Consider the following 20,583-nt stretch of genomic DNA (forward strand, 5'->3'; position numbering starts at 1 on the left):
TTATTTAATAAATTAATATTTGATTCATTTTAAAGCACTAAAGTTGCTTTGATGCTTATCCTCAAAACAAATGGTTAGAAAACCTTTCAGATCAAAACAGAAATGCAACACTTTTTTAGCAAGTCTCCTATTTATTCCCCAAATTTTATTTATAATACTTATTATCAAGAAATAGACCAAATAACCAATAGGTAAAGTGGGATTTATATTTCTCTAGGTTCTTAAAGTATTACTACTTGCTTATTAGTTGTTACCATGCATAACATCCTCCCCCCTTTCTAGAATTACAAAGAAATCAGTTTAAGAATAAATTTATTGCAGACAGCAGAATGCTTCAGAAAAAAAAGTCTAAGAGACAAAAACTTTCCAGTCAAAATGAATTATTTAAGAATTAAAAAATTACAATGTAATTGTCTCATTTTAACTTGTAAGACAAACATGTTTCATTCCAAGCAAAAAAGACAAGATTATTAACACCTGTTTTATGAGCACTTAAAACAACATGTGCAGGTATGAATTCTAGCCAGACCCTTGAATGCTCATTAATACACCTATTCATCATCCAACAAATATTCTTCATGTACATAATTCAGTCTAATTTTATAGGCAGGTTTCATCAAAATACTCAGCTGCAGGAGGAGTCTGATAGAGAGAGTCTCTGCATGACCTGGGGTCTCTTACACAACTCTCAGCTCTGACCCATGGGCATCTCTCGAGAGACCTGCAAGCTGAAGTGTGCCACTAATTGCTGTCTCTTCCCAGTCTGCTTCCTGAATGACTCTACTCCCTGTGACATAACTCCACACAATTAAGACACCCTGCTTACTCAACTTGAAACCTTTTGTAACTTTGCAAATCCAATTCCTGTTCTCTAAAGGCTTGGAATCAGAACACATACATTTCATGTCAGACTTTGTGAAATCTGAAATTACACACTGGAACCAGAGTATCTCACAAGTGAAACTTCATCCAAATATGTCATCTTCAGAAAAGCTGAACAATACAAATGGGCAGCCTGTATTATCTTGGGAAACTAATCATTGTAAGTCACATTTTAAACTTGTCCCTAGCTCCAGTGGCTGCTCTCAGGCCCACTGGAAGATTAAAAGCAATAATATCTCATCAGTGTCACATCAACATGAGCTTTGGTCATACATATGTATGTCCATAGCCCTAAATTTTCCACTGGTTTGATAAATTTTAAATTAGGAACTGCAAGCAGATCATTCTAGTTCTCTCAGAAATACACTACCATAAATCACCAGTAAGTGTACTCATTCTGCAGAAATATCTAATGCCCTTTCCAGTCTTCCCATTAACCTTTCAAGTACATTTCCTCTACAAAAGCCCACTATCACAGCAGTTAGATGTGTCAGAATTGGAAGAAAAAGCCAAAAGCAAAATGCAAGCCAAAAAGGACAATATCTGGCAAATACAAGATTATAAAAGCCCAACCATGATTCAGATTATATCAAAACTAGGCTGAATGAGATCAACTGAACATAGCAAATACTCTGGCAGCAGTACAGAAATATAATTATTTGGAAAAAAGCATTATTCTAAGAAATAAAATATGAAAATAAATTTATTTTTATGAAAATAAAAATGACACACATGCAGGTTTAGTTCTGCCCTTTAATGATGCCTTTTAATAGCTAGGCATGAACAGCCGCTCCTTGGATATCACATATCTTCCTTCATCCTCCTCCTCTTACTTCAATTTGCTTACTTATTTCACTCTGTCTGCTAACCATTTTTCCAATTCATTTTCCTGCACAGGAACTTGTTCCTCAGCTGTCCTTTCTTCTTCACCAGCTCCTAATTCCACCTTAACCACATGAGCATATTTCCCTACAAAACACCTTCCTTCTCTACTGATCTGCTCTTTGAATTGTGGTCTGTCCCACAAAAGGCCATGAATCTCAAAAAGGCCCCAGAGTAACACTGCAGACTTCATCTGCTCAACACCCTACATGTTCTTACACACTGAAAACTATGTGGACATATTTTTTTTACTGTTACCAAACATAACAGAGGTTCAAGCACAAGGATGATGCTTAAGGTCATGCTACAAGGTCCTCTTCTAAACGCATTCTGCTTATGGTCTTTGGAATTAGTAGAGACTTCTTGCTGAAACCATGTTCCAGGAATAGGGATTTAAATCTGATATATTTGCCCCTTTCTTTCACTCTACACATTAGAGAAAGCCACTGCCAGACTGCACCTACAGAAGGAGAAATGAAGCACTAGGATATTTTCATAGGAACAATTAATCTTGAACCACTTCTGCATACAGAGAGGATAACATATAACAACACTCCCTTTAAAGGGGAATGCCACAACAACCATCAGGTAACGCAAGCTTCATTCAATTGTTTGTTGCTTCCATTTTTACAGGTAACTGAACCTTTAAAGCTTGTGAAATCTTGTTAAGCAGTTCATGTTTATTGGCAAATAATGTATTTTTTTAATACTTTCCAGTTGAGCTAGATTTCAACATCATTCACAGTTCAATGAGGCATTCTTCAATGCATATAATTTTATACTTGGTGAATAAAACTCAAGTGTACATTATGGGGCTTTTACAGAGGATGAAGACAGACATACATATAAGGATACATCACTAAGTTACATCTACTAAGATACATCTCTGTATAAATCTAAAGCAAACAGTACTTAATTCCAGTGCTATCTAGTGTACTGTAAGAACAATAAGAACACAGATGTACAATGCACTAGTGTTTTCCTGAGGCAAGAAGGAAGTGGAACACCTAAAAGATACTACAGTTCTCAGCCTTTACTTAAGGAATGCAAATAATTGCATTACTACATGCAGTAGCAAAGGTAGGATTCTGGCAATCTGAGAGTGAATAGGAACTTGTAAGCAAGAAAGCTAAAGTGAATGTTCTCAAGGGAAAAGCTTCTTACATTTAAATCCTGTCTTCACACTTAAGTACTGGAAAGACAAAAAACTCTGTCCTACCTGTGTGGCTTTGTCTCTCATACAGGGAGCAGCTTGTCCATGATTATCCCGAGGCCACTGCCCAGCAAGGTATGGAGCAGCAAGCGTATCCAGTGAAGATGTCCGGCGAACAATACTGGAAGGGCTTGATGAAGGTGGTCTTGATTTGTCTGTTAGAGCAAGAACATTTGATTACAAAGAAATCAAACAAGAGAGAGCTTATTAATTTTAATAGTCTACAAGAAATCATACCAAATTTGAACTATGTTATTAAGTACACAAGATACTTTTAATATGGAAATTAAGTTTGCTTTTCCAGGCTCTATTCTGTTTGAATAAGCTTAAAACCTGTTTTTATGGTTTCCTTAAAAGCATCCTTATGTCACAATGGTTGCAATAGTGCTTACGCACCAGTTTACTCCTTTAAAAGTCTAACAGTCATTTGACTCTTAAATTATGAAGGTGTAGAAGAAATAAAAATAGCTATGTTTACATACAAATAAAGGTTAAGGAAGAAAAACTGTGTGGAACTTTTTCAGTTTAATAACTGAACTTACAGTTCATCCCTCTAGTCCTTTACCTACTTCAAGGAACACTACAAACCTGCATGTTTTAATCACCTAGCACATGACATATGGCATAACACTTAGAATCAGAAATTAACTTTGATAAGGTAATGATTTACATTTAACAAGCTAATTGAGACATCTCCCTCCTTTTACAGGCTGCTCAGTAACTACATTCATGTTTGCCTGGTGCTGTATCTTCTGCACCTCATTTGTAGTGTATATATTGGCATCCTATTTCAGAACAATTTAGATACTAAGAGGAATCCTTACTAACAAAGGTTAAATATAACAACCATTGAACGAATATGAGAAGAAGAATATTGTTAAAAATAAAAATTTGTATCTATCTTATCTGTCAATGTCTTAAGTAAAACAGCAGTAAAAGACTACACCACAAGCTATGAAGAATAAACACCGAAGAAAGTTTCCTCAAAAAAGCAGCTAAGGTTGGTAAATTTAGGAGACTGATAAGCAGCAAAGACACAGGATTTAGATATACATACATGCTCACACATTTTGAGATGAAAAACTCAAATCCTGCGATCACAATGATCTAAGTTTATTACCATCTCATCTACTCCCCACAAAAGGAATTTTATACTTGAAGGAATTGTGCATTAATCTTACCTATAATGAATAGAAAGTCCTAAAATACATGGCTACAACACAGCAAACATGATTCAGAAATCAGATGGAAGCTTTATAAAAGGGCACTGGAAAAACTCAGTCATGTCCTCTCTCGCTGTGCCTTAGGATGAATTCTGCACTTAAAGGAACAATAACACAGTAATTTGCGTTACACACAAACTCATCTACAGGCAAAGGAAATTGTGCCTGATTTGTGTCTGACTGCTAATCAGAAAATAAAACCACTGAAACCAAAAGTCCAAAATCCAATTTCTAAGCTGTTGCAATCTACTAAGAATGCATATGATAAATACTAATAAAACCTGTTAGGTACAGATTTCAATTGAGTGGACAGAACCTAAGTCTAGTGACATTCTACACTAAACACCCTAATGCAAATTTATTAGAAATGTACACAGTAAAAATGTGGTTTGATTACAGGGAAACTATTAGCACTATAATCAGCCACACTCACAAAAAGCAGTCAGGAAACCTCATCTGCTTTATTATTTCTACAAGTACCAACAATGATACAACCTTACTACTGAGCTCATAGCAGATTTGCTCTCAGGGTGTCGCAGCAAATATATTTCAGAGTTTGCACTTAAGATTCCTGTATCAAAGAAAATCTCTGACTATTACTACCACCACACAGCACACTGAAGGGTTCGTTTGTATCAGATGATTTCAAAACAATTCCCCTTGTGTCTACTACAGGACAATTTGGCATGCTAATACAACATGTCATTCCTTAAAAATTATGCTGGCTTCCAAAGTTAAATCAAACATGTTATTTGTCTTAGAATTAGCTGCCATATCCTCCCTGTTTTTCTTCTCAGTTATTATTCTTCCTCTTCAAGAAGCTTCTCTCTTCTTACCAAAGGGAAACAGAAAGGATGTGAAAAAAATTATAAATCAGGAAGTGTACGTAGTCAGCCACATCATCTGCAAAGCCACTGCAGCAGAGAGCTTCCAAACTGGAGAAGCAGAATCTATTACTCTCTCCTCTCTGCCACAAACAAAACAAAACAAAGCAAAAAACAACTAGAAAGACTATTTTGGTGAACAGAGAGAATGAAGAGCCTGTATAATATTTAAGTTCAAGGGAAGCTGTTCATTTCAAGGCACAAAGCCTGTAAATACTCTCTTTTCCTCTCATTGAAAAATTAATTTAAGAAATTCTGTTTTCAAATTACTTATATTTAGATGGGGGAATGATGTTTGGATATGTTTTTACTTTCCTACCTTCACAACTTGTCTTTATACAAATTAGCAAAGTCTACTACCCAATTCTTACCGTTTCAAAACATTTCAATGGGAACATATACAATGTTTTCATTGCACTTTCCCCTACAATACTTGAAGCAAGTATTCAGCTGCTATTTTTCCTTGATGTGACCTACATAACAAGAGATCTGCCTCCATAGAGATAACAGTTACAACAGCTGTGGCTGATGAAAAACAATGGAGCTGTTTCATCAAATAGACGCTTCTTAAATATTAGATCTTTTTTAATTGGCCTGATTATCTCTCTAAACCAGTATTTGTGATAAATATCAACCCCCCTATCCATCCACCACTAGTATAAATTTATTTAGAAATGAAAGTCTTTCTGCAATCCAGCCTCAAACAAAGCAAAGTAATAGAACAAAACCAAAGAGAACATACACAACACAAAACAATGAAGTCCATAATGTGGGGAAGTAACAAGCAATCCGCCACATGTTCACCAGTCATTGCTGCACAGGTGACCAACAGAAGTTGCTACAGGTGACCTGGTATCACACACACCACTTTGGAGTAAAGGCACCTCCAAAGGCAGGATAAGTTCAGGCACTGTAGCAGCGGGACTGAAGAGCAAAACTGAACAAATATAGATGCTTACCAATAACTAACTAAAATGCATGAAAGAAAGCAGAGTAACACCATCTAATACATACTGTGAGAAAACAAGCAGCAGAATGCCTAGGATTCCACTGAACTCACAAAATTCCCTGACAGTTCCACTTGAGGCTTTTTTTATACAAGTGGGCTATCCAAAGTGGTGAGAAGGGGTGAGACCCAACTAGCTCCTCTGGCATCAAGGCATACAGCTGACCTTTTTGTCCTGTTTTGGTCAGGCTTTCCCCCACAAAGGACATTCATGGGATCTCTCCCATACACAGCTGGCACAACGATCTTTTCCAAAACTACAACTGATCTCTGGGGCTTCACCTTCCTTTCAGTGCACTAGGAACAGACTCACCACCCAACTGTGTATACTCCCTTTGGAAGATAATCCTACCTATCATCCTCACATAAATTTAAAGAGAACTATTCACTGGTAATTCAAAGTTGTCATCACTGTAGAAGAATGACTAAATTAGTGGTGTTTCATAAAACCAAACCTCAGAAAGACCAAGATGTTCAAGCTACTTAACTCTAGTAAATGAAAATATTTTTAATCCAAATAAATTTCCCTGAAGTGCTGGCCACAAGAAATGTACAGTTACTGCAAAAATGAATTCACCTTCTTTACATCTACAACTTGTTAAACAGCTTAAGTAAGCAGAGCAGGAATGTAATGGTACACAAAGCCTTCTCTCTTATCCTATAGTAATATCTTTCAAAACTACTGCAAAACTTTGGTTAAGGTTTACAGGTCTGCAGCTATTATTGTGTCACTCAGCAGATTATTAAAATAAATAAATCCATGGTGAAATTTAAGAGTGTAATGGAGTTCCATTTCTTCTTCTCTACCTCCAAGGAAAGGTTCACATTTGACTTCTTTAAGACTTCATATAATATTTTCATCATTTCCATTCACACAAGTAGGCTTTAATATTACCCTTTATAGACAAAACAATTAAGTTTTCTTCCAAATAAAACTAACCAATTTTTCTCCTTAATTTTCAGAATGAGTTTAGATGTTCAATACAGTCAGCTGGAATATACCAGAAAGTCCAGCACCCAGTAGAGAACTCTCTTAATACCTCAAGGCACCCAAAAATAAACAACTGCTATGGCTCTGGTCTTGACCTTCTTGTTTACTCAGCCTAGTACACTGTAACATTCTTGCAGCTGAGCAGTTCAACTCCTCTAAGATGTGTTTTATATAAGAACACAAATAACAAGATGCCATTAGATCTTTACTCAGTGAATAAACCAAGGCAAAACCAATGAAGATAGAGAAATGTGTATGTTCTATCTCATGTTGCAACAGTGTACTAGTAGGTCATAGAAAATGGCCTCTAATGGGTGGTCTGCAGACCACTGAAGAGGCATATGGGAAAACTGAACCCAAACTGGAGATTGCAGGACAGATATTGCACTGTACAAATGAGACCAGTGATGGGAAGGGCAGACCATATTAACAGGCAATTGGAAGCTGAATTCTAGGAAGTAAGTGCTAGAGACTGCAGAAAAGGAAAGTAAAAGATGAAAAACAGGTGGTAGCAAGATCTAGGTTCCTGGTCATATTTAAGAGGCAGGGAGATAAGTGGCAAGAAAAGCATGGAAAATAGGAAGTTGTATGACAGAACCTTCTATTTGTAATTATCCCATAGCCAATACAAAATTCAGTTGAGTATTTCCAATATTTAATTGCAATTCAGATCAGAAAATCTCCAAAAACCACACCCAAAACCAACAAAAGTCACATTTGTAATTCACAAGTTTGGGTTCCCAAGTGTAAAGCAGGTTCATGAAAACTAAGTTCAAAACTATTCAACTGTCTCCCATGAAAGAAAATATGAAAAACATTAAACTGAGTCTGAATAGATACAATCAGTATCTAAGCTTAGAAAAAGCTATCATTTGTCTAACCTCAAGGTTCATTTCTATCTAAAAAAATACATCTGCAGCTGTAAGAATGAACAAAAGCCATCATTAACTGAAAGCAAGAAACAGAAAAACCCAAGTTATTCTGCAGGAGATTCTGACCAATACTCTCAAGTGTCCTGTGTGTTTGCACAACCATTGCCTTGTTAGCAAAATAAGTTCCACCTCCATGTTCTCAGTTAACACTGTTTACTCATTTAGATGAAGAAAAAAACTCAAGTTAACTCAGGCTCTATCAAGCACTGGACTACACAATACAAATGTTAAGCAATATTTAAGATGTTTAGCTTGCATTTGGGGCCAGTAGAAGTATTGCTCAGAAACTGGAACGCGTGGAAGTGATTAAATGGACACGACTCTCCTGTTTTCTGTTTCTTGTAAAAAGCTAGTGGAAATATCTTAACACAGTAGAGTGATCAAATGACTTGATTCCTTCTATATGTTATTTCTTCAAAGTAATAAAAAGGCCAGCACGGTTGCAGCAGGCTCTACAGTGACTAAAAGACAGTGCAATTTTTCCACTCTAAGTGATCTGATGCACGCCTTTACCAACAGTATTTGAACCTGGACCTCAAGGCTAACCACGCTCTTCCTTCCTCATTCTCCAGGCCAGCAGATTGCACCTTAGGCAAGAGTTCCATGAAGTTCACAGGAAGAAGACAGGATTTTGTGATGTGTATAAAGTCTCCCAGATTACTGATTAACAAGAATCTCAAATGAAGAATACACACATTCCTCAATCCAAAGCCTTTAATATAGTACAGCCTTCATAAAACCCTCATTACTCTTATCTGGAAAGTGGAAAATCTAACTCAGAACCTTATCAGTCTTTCTCTTACACTAGCAGACTAGGAGGCACACAGTCATCTTGTACCAACTGGTTATGACTGTCTCATTTGGCAGTACCATTCCTCAAGAACCAGGATTGAAAAAAGAGAAAAAAACCCAACGTGGTAGTGTGGTTACAATCATTATTTTAGAAAGGGGGAAGAGAACTAGGAGAAGCAGAAGCGTTAAAGGGAGGGCTAGTCCTAAATTTCCGCATGTACACTTCTGCATATTGGTCAACTTAACTCTTTAGATTACCACAGGCAATTTCATGGAAATGAGTAACTGCAAGCTTTTATATCTTAAAAGTAACATTTTTTCCTAGATTTGAGGACATGAACACAAAGCCTCACTGATGCATTTTTGAGTAAATTTTTAACCCAAGAAGAAAAAGGACTTACATATGTCAACCTTTATTATCCTCAGCCGGAGGATAATGCCGTATCTTACTTACATTCCAGCATTCTCAGTAAGATTTAATTATTCAAAAAGTTAAAAAGCAGTTTGTTACAAAATGTATGCTATCGCCACGCTATTTTCTATCTTCGCTGTGGCACAAACTATTCATCACTTTCAAGCACACACATTCTTCTGCAAGGCTCATGTTGAATTGAAAGCAACTACTAAGAGAGATATTGAATACTTTTGTTCTACAGCTATGTGCCATGCCTACAGCACTAGTTAGTTCTTTAATTGCAAGCTTAGGGACACTGTTTGGATCACAACCACATACACCATCTGGCACGAGGTGTGCAGAAAGGGGAGATGTGAAGGCTTCACAGCAGCCCCCAAACACCAAATTCACCTCAAGTTTGTGCCCAAGCACCTTAAGTACACCTACCCTCCTGAACTCATTTCATCTGCCAACCCGAGGCAGTACTCGCGGTACTACAGAAGCGGTCACAACCCCCACATGGCACGCTTGGCTCTCTGTTCCTGTCCTGAAAGCCAGGGCGCAACAGAGCAGCAACAAAAGCAACGCGCCCTTCCACGCACACACACCCGGCAAGCCCTGCCGCCGGCCAGAGAAGGGGCAGGGCGAGCACCAGCCCGGGCACAGCCCTGTCCCTACCTCTGCCCCGGGGCACGGCGCGCTCGAAGGCACCGCCGGCCCCAGCCCTGCACCCCGCGCCTGACCCGGCCGCCCGGAACGTGCCTTTTGCCGCTGGCCCGGACCCCCCGGCGCTCACCTTTGCAGACAGGGGAGCTGGGACTCTTCCTTTCTGGGGAGCTCCTGCCCGGCTCCGGCGACTGCCGCCGGTGGTGGTGCCGGACCCTGCCCTCCGGCAGCGGAGGTACCGGCGAGGAGCAGGGCGAGGGCCCGCAGCCCGGCGGCGGCGGGGGCGGCGGCGGCAGGTGGTGGTGCCGCGGGGGGCTGCCCCGGGCTCCGCCATGGCCACGCGTGGGGCTGCCCCGCGAGGAGGCGGCGCCGCCGCCGCTCCCCGCTCCCCCCGGCGGGGCCGTGGCGGAGCCGCCGCGCCCGCCGGCGCCGGGGGGCGCCGCGCGTGGGGGCCCCGCTCCCGGGCCGCCACTGCTCCTCGTGGGGCTGCCATGTTGTTGCTGCTGCTGCTGCTTGAGCTGGAAGGGCACCGTGGCCCGCATGGGCTGGAGGCGGCTGCTCGCTCCCGCTGCTCCGCCGCCCGCCGCCGCCGCGCCGCCTCCCCCCGCCAGGGAGGTGGCGGGGGTCGGGGAACCGCCGCGCCTCACGCGCTGGTGGGACATTGTCCGTCGGGAGCCGGGGCTCGCGGAAGGCGGCCTGAGGCGGGGAAGGGAGGGAAGAATGCGAGGCACGGGCCGCACCTCACGAGGTCCAACGCCTCAGGCGGCGGCGGCGGCAGCCGCAGCCCCGTCCTGGTCCTGGTTCTGGTTCCCGGTCCCGTCCCCTCCGCGCCGCTGCGCCCGCAGCCGCCGTGCGCCTCATCAACAATAGTGCCCCGGCCGCACGCCCCGCCCACCGCGCCCTCCCATTGGGCGCGGCGCCGCTCGGCTCGCGCAGCTACGGAGCGCCCATTGGCTGCGGGGCGCGCGCCTGAGTGGCCGAGCCCGCTCGGGGGGCGCGGGGGGGCGCGGGGCGGGGGCAGCGCTTAAAGAGCCGCACGCGGGCGGTGGCGGGGCCGCGCGCTGCCCCCGGCACGTGCGGCGGGACAGCCCCGGCGGGAACGGGGCGCGCTCCCGCCTCCCCCTCACGGCTCCCCCTCACGCCGGGCCGCCGCCACCACGGGCAGAGCTGCGAGCCGGCGGCCGCTCACCCGCCTCTCGGTCCCGCTCTAAAGGACCATTATCCCCACTCCATCATTCCTAGCCAGTGGCGCTCTCCAGGAGGGCACGGGGCTCCACAGCGGTTTATCCAATCGCTTTGCCACCAGCTCGGTGTTACTGATGATGGCACCAGAGACGCTGGCAATATCCAGGCAGACTTGACCCCCTTTTCCCTTAACTGCTGTGTTTACTCTCCTCCGTTAGGTCAGATTAGTTGCATCTTCATTGTAATCTTTTAATAATATTTGTTAACTGCTGGTATCCTCTTAAGCAAATTTATACATCAGAGCAGTGAATACGTGCATGGAAACAGGCCTTAGTTCATGTGTTCGGTCATGTAGGTAAACAAGGCAAACACATGTTAGTACCCTCAACCCAAGAAAGGTTTATTGATTCTTTCTTCTGTATTGCAAATGCCTTCTGAGCTAACAGAACTTACACAAATTCTTTCAACACTGCTCTACAACTTGCATGTTGCAATTGAACAGCATTGCTATGACACTAATGGTGTGACAGCAATTTACATACTGCTCTCCGCTCATCTTGGTTGTGCTTGGGTTTGTTTTTTTCCCTCTCTCCTTTGCCGTTTCTGATTGAAGCCCACTTCACTTAAGAATCCGTAATTCCCCTTTGAAGAGCTCCATCCTTGTGGCTGGCAAGTTAAATGAACCTGAAAAGCAAGACTGTGTGACCTTCTTAAGGATGCCTCGATACTGGCCTAGCTAAAGCCTTGAAGGGTAAAACTCGTCAGAGTTGAGAGCTTTTTCTGAGGAATCAGACTGGGAAAAGAGAACAGGACAGATGATGTTGTTGTGAAGTAAGCTCTTGCATTCTGAATTAATTACATTTACTTTGAAAGGCATTATGCTCTCACAGGTATCATAAATGCTAGTAATATGGCCTGAAGGAGAGCTGCATGGGTCAATCAAAACTTACTGCAAGAGGCTGTGCCCAGTCTCAAGAATTACCCTGTGCTACCCCTGAAAGTGGCTGCCAAGGGAAGGCAGTATTAGCCCTATTGTATCCCTTCCCTCAACTGAGCAGTTTACTTGTTACCTTATGAATTACACATAGGGACACTACCCAGTCATTTTCCTGCAGCCACCACAAACACTGCTGGTACAATGTGGCAAGGCATCAAAATCTCAGATAACCCATAATTAATGAAATATTTGGGAGACAGCGCTCTCCTCACTGGGAATCGCTGAGAGACAGAGAACAGTATAAGCTGTGTACTGCTGTCATTGAAGATAAAGGGATCTCATAGTTCCCTCAGTGACTCCATGTATATATTGAAAAAGAGACATTAGCTTTAAAGCTCTCCACAGGTAAACACCCAGGAGGTAGAAAACCCAGCATGTCCAGAGAAATAAATGGAATCTGTCTGCTGCTTTGTCCTTCAGCAGTTTCTGTGACTCATCTGTGGGGCAACACAAAATAAATTTTTTGACAAGGAAAAGAAAATAATCTGAATCCTTCCGAAAGGCAGTTTTGCCATAACACAAAGTAAGGTCAATGGACAAGTAGAATAAGTTTTTAGGAACTAAATGGCAAGATAACATTGTCAGATCCCAAGGGATGCAGTCAATAAATAACAGCCACATTTTCACCAACTAAAACACCACAGCTAGAGAACAGCCCGACCTGGAATTGCTGGCAGAAAGCACCAGGGGAAACATGGACTTTTCAGCTTCTCACCCAGTCCCACCAGCAAGGAGGCTGAGTGGCACAAGAAGCTGGGGGAACACAGGCAGGACAGCTGACCCTGGTGGGCCAAAGGGATGTTTTGCACCACACAGCAGCAAGCCCAGCACGTGAATGAGGGAGACAGCTTGCTGGAGGCTGCCTCAGGGACTGGCTGGGCTTTGGTTGGCAGGTGGTGAGCAATTGCAGTATGCATCACTTGCTTTCTGTATTCTTCTACTATTGTTATCTATATGTAATATAGATATATTTTATATCTCTATAATATCTACTATATTAATATCTATTATCATCATCATCATATACCCTATTAAACTCTCTGTATCTCAACCCAAAAATTTTACTTTTTCCCCCCCCAGTTCACTTCCCACACCCACTGGGAAAAAGCAAGAGAGAGAGCAGCTGTGTGGGGCTACCCACAGCTGCCTGACAGGTTAAACCACAACAGCAGCCCAGAACAGTGCAGTTATCCTAAAGAAGGTTAATTTATGCAGCATTTGTTTCACTTCTTTGCTGTAATTTTCAGTCAGAGCAGAAGACGCAGTTCTTCCTGCTGTCACAGCACCCACTCCCAGCGCCTGTACAGTTGTGCAGCAGACTTTCATCCCAGTTTATCCTCACCAGAAATACTGGGGAGCAGTATTTCCCAATACTTGCAAGCAGTGTGCCATAAAGATACTTCTAAAGCACAAAATATTCTGAATGCATTCTTATTCCTGTTACTGTTTTGAAGAGGCCAGACATGACAGGTACTGATTCGTATTTATTTTCATGCTGCATGCTATGGAGCCAAGTCACGACTTTGATTGCAGAAGATACCTGTGACAATTATAGTACTTCCCACACTATTGTCACACTGCAGAGATGACACTGCTACACAGAGTAGCTGTGAGAATAGAAAGCAAAGCATATATGTGCACTGCTCACCATCAGTTGTGTTGCTTTGCACGCAGCAGACGTGAGAGCTCAACATGTAAAGTCATGTACTCAGACCTACTCAAACACGGTGTACTTCTCACGTTCATTTGTTTAAACTGTAACAAATGTGTTACAACAGGATCTTACTCCTACACCTTATGGAAATAATGGAAAGAGCTAAAGCAGGATTATGAACTTGAAAATAGTTTTGAAAGTCTTTTTCTATTGCAAAATAATCCAAATCCTCAAAACAAAACCCCAGCCCCAAATAACTTGGAACTGGGATAACAGATCCCCCAGACTCTCCTTGCAATTCACACCTCTCAGGCTCTGGATTTTTTTCAGCTGTCACTTTCCTTTCTGCCTGCACACTTTGCCAAATGCTGTCCAGACCACCTCTGAACAACACATTTCATATGGTTTCATGCAGAACCTCTAGGCTGGGGTTTCTTCAACTCTGTGGCACTCTTACTCTGGCCATAACATGGAATGTAATTGTGCCAACAGAGGTCCAAAAAATGGGAACGAAACTCCTCATCACCACAGAGATGGTGAGTCTTCTACCAGTAGCATGTGAATCTGCCTTTAGTCACCACAGTCACTTTAGTGACTCCAAATGCCCTGGAGTCACACGTGCTCCCCATGTGCACAGGGTCCGTCTCCATGTCTCCAGCTCCTCTCTGCCCGGAATTTTTAACAACCCATTGGCCCTGGGAGCTCAGCAGACACTGATGTGCTCACACACCAGGCTAAAGTGCCACTCCAGGAGGTGGTAAGCACTCCCACATCCCACTGGCTTGGAGGCCCTCGGCTCCCATCCAGAGTCCTGCCAAAATGTGCTGCTCTGTACTCAGTGCTGGGAGATGAAGCCTAGGTATGGCAGCCGGCCCCTTGTGTGCAAGCTGTTGTCTCTTACTTAAAATACAGTGTGTGGTAAATGCTGCAGATACAAACAAATCAATCCAAAGGCTGAAGCATATCAAATGCCCTCAAGGGCAGACTGATCAAACACACAGAGCTGCATGAACAAATCTGGAACCTGCTGAAAGCAGGGATGTAAACAAGACAGGGAACTGGTCAACTGCTAACATCAAATGAAAAGCAGAGAAACAAGGGTCAGAGAGGTTTAACTAAACTGAGAGGCCCAAATCCCACTGTACAGCCAATAAAACAGATAATACTTAGGGAGTTTTCTGGTACTACAGGCTGAAAATGTGTGAGTAGTACTGCTCACTGCTCACAGTAATATATATGAAAAATGTTCTGTTAAAATAATTGTACTATAGTAAATCTTACAGAAAATGACTGTACTTCAAGCAGCTTCAAACACACTATTGTCTTATTCTAAACTTAAATAAATGCAAAGCAGCACATGTAGAGGAGCAATCTACTGCCTGAAATTGTGGTTTTTTTTTTACTTACAGTTAATGTAAGCAATATTGAAGGTTGAAAGACTACAGATTCTGGGAGTCTAATCTAAACATTAGATTATGCCTCAGGATATTTCACTGCATTTCTCATCTCTCCCCTGCAGAGTGAGTTTGTTTTGCCTGTTTATGTGGGTGTTGAACATCAACTGGAGAAAAATACATTTAAAAAATAGGACAAATATAATAGAATTTGCTTCACACAAAACCTGTAAGAGCCTAGTTAATATTCCAGCATATCTGTGGGGATTTGAGAAGGCAAACAGATTGAAATAAGGTATTAAGATTAAAACAATAAAAAACAACAGATGGGACCTTGGACATAAATCAAACTCCATGCAATAAGAAAAATGCAAAATGCACTGCTGTCACATTTTATAAGGTACAATCTTCAAGAAAAGTTGTCATAGAAATAACATTCAGAGGCTACAGTGCCTCACTGGCATTAAGATAACACATTTTTGACAAAGAATCTCAGTTCTCAATGCAACACTTACATGCAGGCTTGGGAGATGCTCCCACTCCACATTCCTGGCACACATAATTAATTACCAGGAAGAAGCACAAGGTTAATTTCCTTAGAAGCCAGTGCTAAGCTCATCTACATGTGACATGTTTTTCCACAGATACAGACCTTCTTTCTGAGCTGGACTTCAATGTCAGCAGCAGCACTGAGCAGTAACCCTGCGGTGAGTGTCCAGCTGCTGAAGGAGCAACTGGAGTCCCACTTTCTTCAGCAATGGGACCTGAAACTGTTCTTGAATTGGGATGAGGGAGGAGAAAGGGCAGCAGGAAAAGCACATTGTCCACCACATTCCAGAATCTTTTTTTTCAGTAACACTGGGACAAGTGGCCTAGCTCACTTAAACAAGAAACAGTACAATCTCCCCCAGGCATCCTGCAAAATACTGAGTGATAATTTGTACATGATTCCTCCCATTTAATAATAAAACTTTCCTACCTTTTAGGAAGCAAGGAATTTATCTTTCAAAAACTTAGAATTTTTAGCTCATATTTACAAAGCTTGCAAATGTAATAGATTTGTCTATATTTGTGTTGTGTTTAGATATGTAATATATTTCTAGCTTCATGTTAGAAGAACATGTGCAAATTACAGAAGGAAATTCTTCATTTACAAACCTTAAACACTGCTCTGGCAAGGTACCAGCACAATTTCAGTACTATAAGTACAATGGAATTACATACTATAAAATATTTGTTTCAAATGTTGACATTATAAATTTATTTGGTAAGTGACAATATTTCAGTAATGTAGATTTTATGACCATGTTGTAGGATGATAAACATTCTGTGTGATGAATAGGCGTGTAACTACAGAGACTTAAGAGAGCAGAGAAGAGAGTTCAGTCTTCCTGATTCAGGCCTAAAATCTTGTTTTGCTTCTACTTGTTCATATAACATTTAGAAAAGGTAAAGAGTTGGTGGAAAGCATGCTGGCATGGCTTATTCATGCACTGAGAGGCAGTGACAAAATTATTTTTTTTCTCTCTCCACAGACACATACTAGCTCTGTAGTTAAACTAATTAACTTGAGCAGAGTGTGTGATGAAGCATGAGCATGTGATTCTCCAATTTGGGAAGACACTTACTGGGAAAGAATGGATCAACCAGAGTTCTGAATCCTCCCTTGCACTCAGCCAAGGGCAGCAGGGGAGGTTTTAACTTGTTTGGTCACATCTGAACCAGACATCAATTTGTCTCCATGGTACCATCCTGTCCTCATGTACCTCCCATTCAGCCTGGCTGCCTCCAGGAGAGCCAGAGAGCCATCACTGAGAGAGAGAGAAGATGTCATCTTGGAGAGGAAGAAAGTGAAGGCGGGCAAAGCCCCAAGCCCTGCTGCTGTTTTTCAGCCAAGTGCTCAGACAAGGTGTCAGGCTGATTCTGCTCAGCAGGAGCAGGCAGACATCTCCAGCAGCTGTGGCTGGCATGGCTAAGCTGGTGTTTCATCATGGTGAGCCCGGTGGGTGTCTCTTCTTGCGGTCCACCCCGAGCTGCGTGCTGGGCTGTCCCACCTCCCCCGAGGAGGGCCACCTGCCTCATGGCTGCATACTGAGCAAGAACTCAGCCTGCAAGAGCTGTTCTCAGCTCTGCCACACGCCAGCACGGAGCCACAGCTCTTCCAGCTGGCATCCCACCAGGGGCTCATCCTGAAACAACCCTGCCCTTCCTCCTGCTTCCCTCCCCTACTTCCCCAGCAGAGTCCAGTTCCTCTGCCTGCCTCCTGCACCTCAACTCAGGACAGGGGAAGGATTCCCGAGGCTCCTGTTGGTTTGCCACAGGACAATCTGTGAGCCCTTCCCATTGAGGCTGCTGAGCTGGGGTTGACACAGTGCCCAGATCAAGTCTTCTTGACACTGTTGCTTGCTTCTGCCTGGCTGCAAATACTTCTTGTGTCACTTTCAGTCTCAGTTCACAGCTTATGTAAATAGATGGGAACTTCTTGTCTGTGCCTTAAAAGCACATTCCCATCCCTCATGATCACAGGGTGAAGCTCAAACACATGCTTTAATTGCATTCTGGTTTTCCAGAACCAAACAAATAAAGTTAGCCTGCATAATAGTGATTTTAAGCCAGCCGTTTCTGAGGCCTGATTCAGAATTCTTAGTGGAACTGCAAGAAAATTATTGGAATGGCAACAGAAGTATAGGTTCCCAATAAAGTATTTCCACCTCAGCAGAGACCAATCCTGCAGGAAATTCCCTGGTCACCCATACACACATTGTCTATACCAGTACAGCTGACGTGTGCATCAGCAATGCCTACCTCCTGGGCTAGTCAGACCTATACCCTGCTGCAGTGACTTGTGCCAGATCTGATTTTTTAACTAATCCAGAGACCTGGAGGTGCTAGAAGTTACTCTTTACAACACATCTGCAGGGATCAATTATTACCTTTCCAATAAGAGGAAAGGGGGAGGGGGACAAAGGGAAAGAAAGGGAGAGATGGAGAATACAGGTATAATTTCAATATTACAGCAGACTGGCAAAATACCAGTCACTGCAAAGCACAGACTGTCAGGAACAAAACCAGGAACAGAGCACAAGCCAGTTTTGCTCCCCATGCACACAGTCCCACATGCATGAAAGTACCCTATGAAAACTGTATTTCTAGTCACTCTGATTAGGAAATCTGATGGCTTGTGGCATGAACTTCTCCCATGCAAAGGCTGTAATAGGTGACAGGGGAAAGCAAACAGACCTGTACCTTTCCTAGGAGCTGCTTGCAGGTCTGTTACATGCAGTGGCACAGGTAAAACGAGCTGTACAACCTCTGTACCCTCTTTATCACAATGCCCTACACTATCCTTTCCTGTTAGCACTTGGCAGCAACAACAAAGAAATTGGGCCAAAGACAAATGCTGAGCTCTACAGTGCTGCTGATGCCTGAAACAAACCTCCCTAGCCTCCCTACATGATTTCTCCTTCCTCAAATCCACCTAGTGTACTTAAGGTGCTGCCCATGGCTTTTGTCCATTATCTGCCCAAACCACCTGCCTGCTCTCTACTGACTGTATGTCCTTGTTCTCAAAAGGACTTGATGGACCATGATAGAGGGTGCTGGAAAGCTCCTGTCCTGTGAATTGAAGTGCACCTGGAACAGCTGTTTGCAACATTTCTCAATATCTACATCCTTAACATTTTTCCAGGGCTCATGTGAGCCCTGTCTAGAAATGCCATTTGCTCAGACGCTGCATAGTAAACACAGACTTGCTTTCCTTAATCACCTCCCACAGACCAGCTGTCCTCAGGCAGCCTTATTTGTTGTCTTTGTAAAAGAGGCATCAGTGATCCCCAAAGCATGACTTCAGCTCAGATCACCATTTGTGGATTTCTCACAGACTTTCCCTGTGGTACTAAGAACTGAAAGCAGATCCCCTGACATAAAAGCAAAATACCCAAGTGTGCCATTTAAATTCCAGGAATCAAAACATTTCAACTCTTCACTGGATGGAGAATGACAATGTTTCAGGTAAACATGAAAGCTGAATTTATACAAATATTTTGGTATAGTTGAGTTTTCCTGCCTGTGAAAAATTAACCTTCTTATCCAGCAGAATGTGTTTTGGGTCATGGCAGTGAGCAGATGTCTATAATCTCCCACACGTGGAGAATTTCCATAACATCAGAATTAGCAAGAAGTAAATAGGGGAAAAAAAACTGAATGGAAACAAATGGAAGACTGACATGGCTCTGTTCCACGAAGTACGTCCTGCAGCTGCATCACTGCTCTGGAACAAAGGGGAATGTAATTATTGCTGTTTTACTTTCATTTCCCATTAGGAAAGAAAAAGCAAATAGAAGTGGTTGTTATTTCTGCAGGGGAGAGCTGGCAGAGGTGAGTGTATGAGGTCACACAGCGAAATTATGAGGAGACTTTCTTAAACTCGAGTAGTTGATGCAACCCAAAAAAATCTATCAGCAAAATTCACCATTCACACTCTGTTCCTGCAGGGCTGAGTCAGGCTTCTCAGATGCCCTGAGGATATGGCTCAGCCACACCTGCTGGGGTAGGGCAGGACTTGGCTGCTCTTACTGTCTTACAAGCCAAGAATGAGAACTGCTTCTGGAGACACAGCTACCTTTGTAATGCCAGCCCCTGCTCCCAGTGTACTTCCTGCTTCCAGGGAAAGCAAGGCCTGCCATAGTCCCTTCCCATAGCCAAAGGTTTCTAGGTTCACTTGTGGGGCTGAGATGATTTGCCATACAGGCAAATACTCAATCATACACTACTTGCCTCAGTTTGTTGCTTCCTCCTTATTTATGACAGCAAGAAATGAAGCTCCTCATTCTTTCTCCCTTCTTTCTTTGAATTTTGGAGCTAGTTCTTTGGCCAGAGACTTGCACCACTTATTTGCTTGCAAAAATCATCACTGTGGATACAGAAAAATAAATTAACAATAATTGATGAGACAAAACCAACAAAGCAACCGAGCTGCAGGATGGATGCCACCAATCTGTGTACAGTAGAAAAGTGTCAGTCAGTGGAAATTTGCAGCATCCTTTGCTATAACTGAATCAATTTTTTTCTCAGTTCTGCTGGATAGGACAGTAGCTCCTGGCTGGGAAAGCTTCTGCTTTTCAGAATGCCAGGATGTCGCCTCTCCATGGGGAGGGTAAAGTGCAATAGTTTGTGTGGAAAGGGTAAGGGGCTGCTCTTCTAATTCCTGTCCCAGCTGCAGAGGTTGTTGCTTGCTGTGTTCTCCACATGCCTGGTTGCCATCAATCCTGTGCTCTCCCCAAGTGCCAACCAAAACTGAAGGAGAAAAGTATTTAGTTTAATACCTCCTTCTGTTTTCTTTTTCTGCATTTACACTTAAAAAGCAGATAAAGTGTGAAAAGAGGTCATGCAAGACCTGCTGCTCTGCACTGCCTGTAAAACCGTGTTCAGTTCCAACACAAGCACCCAACCTGGCTGGCCAGGGAGAAAGGGGCAGAAGGAAGCAGAG

General features: G+C 42.8%; 1 protein-coding gene across 1 annotated transcript in view; it reads right to left on the minus strand.

Moving 5' to 3' along the window:
• The window catches only part of FAM117B (family with sequence similarity 117 member B), a 28,588-nt gene extending 17,910 nt beyond the window's left edge, over positions 1–10,678 (minus strand). The window contains exons 1-2 of the mRNA XM_005520022.3: positions 9,996–10,678; positions 2,984–3,132 (exon numbers count right to left, since the gene is read on the minus strand). Of these exons, the coding sequence (XP_005520079.3) occupies positions 2,984–3,132; positions 9,996–10,527 (681 nt within the window). The 5' untranslated portion in view covers positions 10,528–10,678. The remainder of the gene's footprint in view (positions 1–2,983; positions 3,133–9,995) is intronic.
• Between the last annotated feature and the right edge of the window lie 9,905 nt (positions 10,679–20,583).

Source organism: Pseudopodoces humilis, chromosome 8, assembly GCF_049639895.1.
Source record: "Pseudopodoces humilis isolate 2021_Gansu_Grassland_sample_001 chromosome 8, ASM4963989v1, whole genome shotgun sequence".
Taxonomy (NCBI): Eukaryota; Metazoa; Chordata; class Aves; order Passeriformes; family Paridae; genus Pseudopodoces; species Pseudopodoces humilis.